At 42.2% G+C, this 9,254-nt stretch overlaps 1 protein-coding gene across 2 annotated transcripts; it reads left to right on the forward strand.

The window, feature by feature from the left end:
• Positions 1–3,509: 3,509 nt before the first annotated feature.
• Positions 3,510–7,782, forward strand: LOC135558977 (nucleolar protein 9). 2 transcript variants are annotated; one of them, XM_064993247.1, is made up of 11 exons: positions 3,510–3,546; positions 4,000–4,339; positions 4,446–4,682; positions 4,784–5,005; positions 5,083–5,190; positions 5,318–5,459; positions 5,826–6,018; positions 6,255–6,515; positions 6,676–6,888; positions 7,044–7,149; positions 7,547–7,782. In XM_064993247.1, the coding sequence occupies exons 2-11, from the start codon at positions 4,054–4,056 to the stop codon at positions 7,699–7,701; spliced, it is 1,923 nt and encodes a 640-aa protein (XP_064849319.1). In that variant the 5' UTR covers positions 3,510–3,546; positions 4,000–4,053; the 3' UTR covers positions 7,702–7,782. The 2 variants fall into 2 exon arrangements, with proteins under 2 accessions (XP_064849319.1, XP_064849320.1); XM_064993248.1 differs by lacking the exon at positions 3,510–3,546 and adding an exon at positions 3,555–3,712.
• Positions 7,783–9,254: the final 1,472 nt, after the last annotated feature.

Raw genomic sequence — 9,254 nt, forward strand, 5'->3', positions numbered from 1 at the left:
GGAGATAGACATCTGGATGTACTGAATCGAGTCCCAGTACAATCCATTATTATGATTGGAGGAGAATATTGGTAAAGGAAAATAGAAAAAGTTGGTCTTACATAAGCTCAGAAAAGCGACTCTTTCTTCAAATTGCATACAGTGCCTTGCGAAAGTATTCGGCCCCCTTGAACTTTGCGACCTTTTGCCACATTTCAGGCTTCAAACATAAATATATAAAACTGTATTTTTTGTGAAGAATCAATAACAAGTGGGACACAATCATGAAGTGGAACGACATTTATTGGATATTTAAAACTTTTTTTAACAAATCAAAAACTGAAAAATTGGGCGTGCAAAATTATTCAGCCCCCTTAAGTTAATACTTCGTAGCGCCACCTTTTGCTGCGATTACAGCTGTAAGTCGCTTGGGGTATGTCTCTATCAGTTTTGCACATCGAGAGACTGAAATTTTTTCCCATTCCTCCTTGCAAAACAGCTTGAGCTCAGTGAGGTTGGATGGAGAGCATTTGTGAACAGCAGTTTTCAGTTCTTTCCACAGATTCTCGATTGGATTCAGGTCTGGACTTTGACTTGGCCATTCTAACACCTGGATGTGTTTATTTTTGAACCATTCCATTGTAGATTTTGCTTTATGTTTTGGATCATTGTCTTGTTGGAAGACAAATCTCCATCCCAGTCTCAGGTCTTTTGCAGACTCCATCAGGTTTTCTTCCAGAATGGTCCTGTATTTGGCTCCATCCATCTTCCCGTCAATTTTAACCATCTTCCCTGTCCCTGCTGAAGAAAAGCAGGCCCAAACCATGATGCTGCCACCACCATGTTTGACATTGGGGATGGTATGTTCAGGGTGATGAGCTGTGTTGCTTTTACGCCAAACATAATGTTTTGCATTGTTGCCAAAAAGTTCAATTTTGGTTTCATCTGACCAGAGCACCTTCTTCCACATGTTTGGTGTGTCTCCCAGGTGGCTTGTGGCAAACTTTAAACTACACTTTTTATGGATATCTTTAAGAAATGGCTTTCTTCTTGCCACTCTTCCATAAAGGCCAGATTTGTGCAATATACGACTGATTGTTGTCCTATGGACAGAGTCTCCCACCTCAGCTGTAGATCTCTGCAGTTCATCCAGAGTGATCATGGGCCTCTTGGCTGCATCTCTGATCAGTCTTCTCCTTGTATGAGCTGAAAGTTTAGAGGGATGGCCAGGTCTTGGTAGATTTGCAGTGGTCTGATACTCCTTCCATTTCAATATTATCGCTTGCACAGTGCTCCTTGGGATGTTTAAAGCTTGGGAAATCTTTTTGTATCCAAATCCGGCTTTAAACTTCTTCACAACAGTATCTCGGACCTGCCTGGTGTGTTCCTTGTTCTTCATGATGCTCTCTGCGCTTTTAACGGACCTCTGAGACTATCACAGTGCAGGTGCATTTATACGGAGACTTGATTACACACAGGTGGATTGTATTTATCATCATTAGTCATTTAGGTCAACATTGGATCATTCAGAGATCCTAACTGAACTTCTGGAGAGAGTTTGCTGCACTGAATGTAAAGGGGCTGAATAATTTTGCACGCCCAATTTTTCAGTTTTTGATTTGTTAAAAAAGTTTGAAATATCCAATAAACGTCGTTCCACTTCATGATTGTGTCCCACGTGTTGTTGATTCTTCACAAAAAAATACCGTTTTATATCTTTATGTTTGAAGCCTGAAATGTGGCAAAAGGTCGCAAAGTTCAAGGGGGCCGAATACTTTCGCAAGGCACTGTATTTATACTCAAATGTGTCTCGTCCTACTACAGTACAGCTAACACAGTCTAGAAATGTTGAGAGTTCTTGTGATTGAGGGTGAGGGTCAAGAGTCAGGATTGGTATGTGCCTTAGTAACACCTCTTTGTTAAACAATAACTGAGTTATTCAGACCTCTCCCATTCCTGTTGAGGGGTTTACTACTTCAACTATAGGTGTAAGGAAAGTGAAGGTCTTTTTTAGTGGGCAGCGGCAGGTACTGTTTGTACAATCTGTTTTTTTGACAGGATATGGGTTTGGTCAGGGCCGATTTTTGTAACTTTGACCACAGCCCATTACTTACATTTATTTTTATTACAAACTGAAAGAGATTAAATAGTCACATAATTCCCCAATATTTCAATAGAGCATATTGAAGAGCATGGGTATTTTAGTCATAGGTTCTGAAGCCTGAAATGAAATGGAAATGGACAAGTAATGTTTAATATAGTGACTTATTGTATGTTGGACTGGGTTTTAAGAAAGCAAAGCATCACAATTGAGAACATTCAGTAGGAAGTGATGCCTTCAACTGACAGGAAACGAGAACACGAGAGCGATAATAATTTTGACAGGCAGCCAAGTAGACAACTCCACATCGAAAAGTGTATAGAATAAAAAGATATATTGAAGATAGCCCAGAGAGCCTACAGATGAGTAGAGCAACATTAATGTGAACAGGAAGGGAGTGAGGGAATTATGAAGAAAACAGATGTGCCTGTTTTGCACATACGTGTTTTATTGTGTCATGTCTTGTGTCTGAGGGTTGGAGTGCATTTACAAGTTCTAGATAATGATCTGGTGACATCATGAGGGCGTTGGCCTCACTGTGTGCTTTACACAGTGGTGGGAAAAGTACCCAATTTTCATACTTGAGTAAAAGAAAAAGATGACTTCATAGAAAACAACTCAAGTAAAAGTGAAAGTCACCCAGTAAATTATTTGAGTAAAAGTTGAAAAAAGTATTTTGTTTAAATAAAATATATTTTGATATGTTTGAGTTTTTTGGTTACTACATGATTCCATATGTGTTATTGAATAGTTTTGATGTTGTCACTATTATTCTACAATGTAGATAATAGCAAAAATAAAGAGAAACCCTTGATGGAGTAGGTGTTCTAAAACTTTTGACCGGTAGCGTAAGTATCAAAAGTAAATGTAAGTGCTAAAATATACGTAAGAATCAAACGTAAAAATATGGATAACTTAAATTCCCTATATTAAGCATGACACAATTAGTTTTGATTTATTTACGGATAGCCAGGGGCACACTCCAACACAGACATAATTTACAAATGACGCATTTGTGCTAAGCATTCAAAAAGTAACAGGTGTCAGGGAAAAAGTATGGAGTAAACATAACATTATTTTCTTTAGGAATGTAGTGGATTAAAAGTACAATTTGTCAAAAATATAAATAGTAAAGTAAAGTACAGATTCTCAAAAAACTACTTTAGTACTTAAAGTACTTTTACTTGAGTACTTTTCCCCACTGGTTTTACTGTAATGTGATGAAATATCTGGACTCAGTGGAAATTAGACAATGTGATATTTTTGTCGAATCAATTAGAGCCCATTCATACAGTCAGTCCTAATGTATGACAACCAGCAACCACAATTCATGATTCGTTCCGTTGCCCTGTGGATAATGAAGCAAAGCCAAGAGCCCCCTGCTGGCTGATGAAAGAAATGCACGAAATTGACCTTTGGTAATCGACGTCATCTTCACGCGTCAACAACAGACCATCGTTTCACATGTGAGTTGTTCTATTAGCTAGCTTGATGTTACATTTTCTAACTTTAAAAAAATGTTATTATGTGTCTTGTTTTTGAGTCTATTCATATAGCTAGTTTATAAGTTATGAGACAATCAAATATACAGACAATTTGAACTGGAAGAGAACGGTCGCAGTGATCTAGCTTGTGAGCTATTTATTCCATGGGTTATTCTTGTTAGCTAGCTAACGTTAGCTAAACCAAAACAGTTTATTCTTGTTGTTAGCTAGCTAGCTAAACCGAAGAAGATTCCGATTGTTAATGTATTGACAGCTCCTTGAATTTAGGTTGTTCTTAATAATCAAAAGTGTACATTCAACTGACAAATATTTTGTCTCATATTCATGGCTGGTCCGTATTAGTTTAAGAGTGACCAGGGGGTAAGCATCTGCTTTTCATCTTATTCAACAACATGCACATTGTTTTTTTTCCAGACAGAAGATACCAGTACCCAAGTAATCAAGTTGCGTTGGGGTCCTTACTTTAAAATGCTGGCGAAAATGAAGGAAAATAACCAGTGGAGAGAGGCAGGATTGAAGAGGAAGTATCCTGGAGATAGAGCGAGAATGAGAGGACAAGTGAGTGGAAGAAGAGGAGCGAGAGAAAGAGGAGAAGATAAAGGCAGGAATAAAGGAAGAGAAGCAGGAGAAGGAAAGAGAGGAGGAGCGGGTGAAGGAGGAGGTGCCAAGAAGCGTCTAGATCCCTTGAGTGTGGGATACTTCCGCAGAGTGGGAGAGAGACTCAGCGAAGGCTTCACAGAGGACGAGGAGAAAGGTGAGCGCACAGGGAAGGAAATTATGTGCATAAATGTTTGCATGAGCATACAATGCTGTGACCTTTACAACATAGCTTCACATCTTAATTTCTTCCTCCCCTATAGTTCTCTTTGTGGAGAACGTGCTGACGGAGGTCAAAGGGCAGGCTGCCCTGGTTGCCATGGATGTGACAGGAAGTGTCACCCTCCAGAGTCTGCTCACATTGGCTAGCCCCGGCCAGGTGGGGGAGGTGCTGGCTGAGCTTGGCGGAGAATCTGGGTCCGATTTTAAGACAGTGTCATGTGACAAATGTGGGGGTCATGTCTTGGAGAGCGCCCTCAGACAGATGCCCAGATGGAGAGGTGAGTCTGATTGTGACCAGACTGAAAACAATTTCTAGCACCTGAAATGTCAAGATAGAATAGAATAACATGAAATAAATCTCCTTTATATTGTCTCTTAGAAAAGAGCTCATCAGAGGAGGAAAAGACAGCTATCACAGAAGGAGATTCCGAGACGGAAGGGGGGGATTGTGGGATACTAGAGGCCCAGGTTCTGTCCCTGTGTCACGTGGTGATGGAGCACTGTGCAGAGTTCATCAGACACACACACGGCTCCCACGTGGCCCGCACGCTCATACATGTACTGGCAGGCTGCCTTGATCCAACCGACACAACACGCCCAGGTACACACACACACACACAATTATCCAAACACACTCATACACACGATAACTTATCTTGTCTGTGTATTTTGTTCCAGGTGTAAAGGACAGGAATGTCACCACTCAGCTGACCTACTTTGAGGCGCCCACATCATTCTGGTGGGAACTAAAAACCCTGTCTACCTCCTTGATGGATAATGTCAATTGTAAGTCTTCTGTCATTAAGCTGAAACCCCTCATTGCACTTCGCAGTACGTCTTCATAGTAGATCTTCATAGTACATATAAGCAAGTCACAATGGCATTACATGACCTATCTCTCCACTTCCATCAGTGTGTGTGACTGATGCCGTGGCTAGTACAGTGTTCCAGACCATGTTGACGGTGTGTCACAGAAACCGACCCAAGCTCTGCAAGCTGCTCACCAAAGGTATCGTGGAGTACCTGACATCACTCAGCTCTGCTCCTGGAGTCAGGTCAGTGAGATTTCCTCGAGACATTTGAGTCCATGTATCTTTGCACTTTTTTTTATTAGGGCCCGGACGATATTGCAATATATTTCCATACCAAAAATGAAAGTAGACTCTTTGTCGTTTAAGAACCTGCTGTATGTAAAATATTTTGTGCTGTGGCTGGGAAAATAAATGAATGTGGCTGGATGACATCATAATGATGTTTGTTTAAAACATTAGGGCTGTTTTCCTGAAGAATTTAAATCCACTTCGTGTTTGGTTTCCTTGCCACGATACTAACGAGTATCGCTGCACTGGTATCGTCCCAGCCCTACTTTTTATACGTTTGCTTTTATTGTCTTTGTCTCTCTTTTTGCCTCTTTCTCTTAGTCCTCTCTTGGTCTTTCTGAAGGACCAGGCCTCCAGTCGGCTAATTGAAATAGTCCTCCAGTTATCCCACAAGGCCTTGCTCCGTGACCTCTATAAGAACCACCTCCAGGGTCAGCTGGTAACCCTGGCCATCCATCCAATCGCCAACTTCCCCATACAGAGACTGACAGCAGCCTCCACCAATTACAAAGTGGTATGCCAATATGTATACCCCCTATAATTATTGCTGTGATTAAGTTGTATGTATGCATCATGGTTACTTTAGTGTTATTCATACAGATACCATACTATTAGTCCTGAAATCCACAAGATGGTAGATACTGATGAATTTAATCTGTATTTACCAGGGTACATGATAAAACAGAACAAAAGTTTACAATGACAGTGGTAACTCTACCTCCACTATTTGTTTCTCCCTTCCTCCCTCAGTTCCTGAAGGTGTTTGATGAGCTAGTCGAGGGTTTGGAGGCCATCTTGGCAGTAGGTCACATGGGTGTGATCGTCCAGCTGACAGACAGCTGTGCAGAGCGGGAGGAGAAACAGGGAGAGATGATGCAACGCCTCCTTAGTGCTTTTCACTGTGCTGAACCTGCCTCTCGACACACGGCCTGCCTGCCTCTCTTCCTGTCCCTGCTCACACACGAGGTGTACTACAGCTCAGAGGCAGTAGAGGGCAACACACAAACAGAGGTATTGGTCTCAAAGTCCCCAAATGAACTTGATGTTCTGAATGCACCCACCCCCCCTACTTTGGATCTGACACCAAGGCTCATTGACGCCAAGCATATTGTGTGTCTATCCATAAAAAGACCAACACTATCGTCTTTTGTATTCCCTCATCCCTCCCTAGCTCCCCCTATCCTCTATCTGTTACCATGGCTCACGTCTGGTCCAGTCACTGACCAAGTTCAAAGACCGCTCCCTGCTCCTGAACAGCCTGCGCTCTCTGACCCCCGCTGACCACCTGACCCTGGGAACCGACCAATCAGGCAGCCACGTTCTGCAGCTCCTGGTGACCTCCTCCAGCGATAAGGGGAGGGGAAAGATCCTGAGGAGACTGGAGGTAGTACTTGCTGGAGAGATGATAACCGAAACAGTACTTCCTCTCATTGTTAGTCATGGTCCAAAGCTGACTGTTTTGTTTATCACATTTTCACAGCAGTCCCCATATCTCCTAATCCCCACTCTCTCCCTGCCATGTCCTTACTTGGCTCCCAGGGCCAGTATGTCCAGATGGCCTGCTCCAGGTATGGCAGCCGTGTGTTGGAGGCAGTCTGGAACAGCGCCACTGTCCCCCAGAGACAGAGCATCGCTAAGGAATTAGGTAAAATCGACAAAAATGTGTTAGTGTTGCTGAAGTTTAAGTTGTCACCCAAGAATGGAGCTGCTCGTAGCTACTCACTAGTTTACTGGTTAGTATTGATTTCATTGTGTGGGGGGTTGTGGCAAGCATATAATCAAATTCTGTCTTAGGTTGGACCACATAGACCAACGTTTCCCAAACTTGGTCCTGGGGACCCCAAGGGGTGCATGTTTTGGTTTTTGCCCTAAAATAATACATTTGTCTTCAAGCTTTGATTATTTGAATCAACTGTGTGGTGCTAGAGCTAAAAACCAAAGTGTGCACCAATTGGGGTTCCCAGGACCGAGTTTTGGAAAAGCTGTTTAAGACTGTGTTTTGTTTTTTAATGCCATTCTTGCTCTCTCTCTTTCTCTCTCAGTGCCTTGTGAGACACAGCTTAGATCAGGCCAGTTTTCTCGTCACGTTTGGGCCAAATTTGCACTGTCCCACTTTGTGAAGAGGAGGGCCCAGTGGCTGGAAGTGCAGACGGGTGAATCGAAGAAGAGGAAGCTCTTTAGTGACATTCTGGAGTGAGAAATTGTGCTGGGAATTGTCTTCTATGGAATTTCAATGTGATTTTTCTACGCGATCAAATAAAAAGTATATAAACATCCACTCTTCATTTGTATGCATGGTTAGGAGTGATAGTAAAGTACACTAATTACCAAATCTCACATTAAGATTCACTGAAGTCATGCTTAATTGTATAGAATTGCAGTATATTTTTCAAGCATTTTAGTATGAAAATCCAGACACTTTTTACTATGCCAACACTATTTTAGGGGTCTGTAAAAAGGCATTTATAAATAGTGTGTTCACCATTTATCAGTCATTACTTTCACATGAATAAATAATTTACTAATCATTAGTATTGTTTCAGTCACTAATCTAAAGTGAGTGCTATTTACAGTGCCTTCAGAAAGTATTCAGACTCCTTGACTTTCCACATTTTGTTGCGTTAGCCTTAATCTAAAATAGCTTTTTATTTTCTTAAGCATCCTCTACACAATACCCCATAATGACAAAGCAAAAACGGGTTTACACATTTTTGCTAATTTATAAAAACTTAAATACACATTTACATAAGTAATCAGACCCTTTACTCAGTACTTTTGTTGAAGCACCTTTGGCAGCGATTACAGCCTCAAGTCTTCTTGGGTATGATGTTAGAAGTTTGGCACACCTGTATTTGGGGAGTTCTCTCTTCTCTGCAGATCCTCTCAAGCTCTGTCAGGTTGGATGGGGAACGTTGCTGCACAATTATTTTCAAGTCCGGGCTCTGGCTGGGCCATTCAAGGACATTCTTGGCTGTGTGCTTAGGATCATTGTCCTGTTGGAAGGTGAACCTTCGACCCAGTCTGAAGACCTGAGTGCTCTGGAGCAGGTTCAATCAAGGATCTCTGTATTTTGCTCAGTTAATCTTTCCCTCGATCCTGACTAGTCTCCTAGTCCCTGCCACTGAAAAACATCCCCACAGCATGATGCTGCCACCACCATGTTTCACTGTAGGGATGGTGCCAGGTTTCCTCCAGATGTGACGCTTGACATTCAGGCCAAAGAGTTCAATCTTGGTTTTATCAGACCAGAGGATCTTGTTTCTCATGGTCTGAGAGTCTTTAGGTGCCTTTTGGCAAACTCCAAGTGTGCTGTCATGTGCCTTTTACTGAGGAATGGCTTCCGTCTGGCCATTCTATCATAAAGGCCTGATTGGTTGAGTGCTGCAGAGAAGGTTCTGCCATCTCTACAGAAGAACTCTAGAGCTCTGTCAGTGACCATTGGGTTCTTGGTCACCTCCTTGAACAAGGCCCTTCTCCCCCGATTGCTCAGTTTGGCCGGGTGGCAAGCTCTAGGAAGAGTCTTGGTGGTTCCAAACTATTTCTATTTGAGTATGATGGAGACCATTGTGTTCTTGTGGACCTTCAATGCTGCAGAAATGTTTTGGTACCCTTCCCCAGATCTGTGCCTCGACACAATCCTGTCTCGGAGCTCTACGGACAATTCCTTTGACCTCATGGCTTGGTTTGTGCTCTGGCATGCACTGTCAACTGTGGGACCTTATATAGACAGGTGTGTGCCTTTCCAAATCA

This window comes from Oncorhynchus masou, chromosome 17, assembly GCF_036934945.1.
Source record: "Oncorhynchus masou masou isolate Uvic2021 chromosome 17, UVic_Omas_1.1, whole genome shotgun sequence".
NCBI lineage: Eukaryota > Metazoa > Chordata > Actinopteri > Salmoniformes > Salmonidae > Oncorhynchus > Oncorhynchus masou.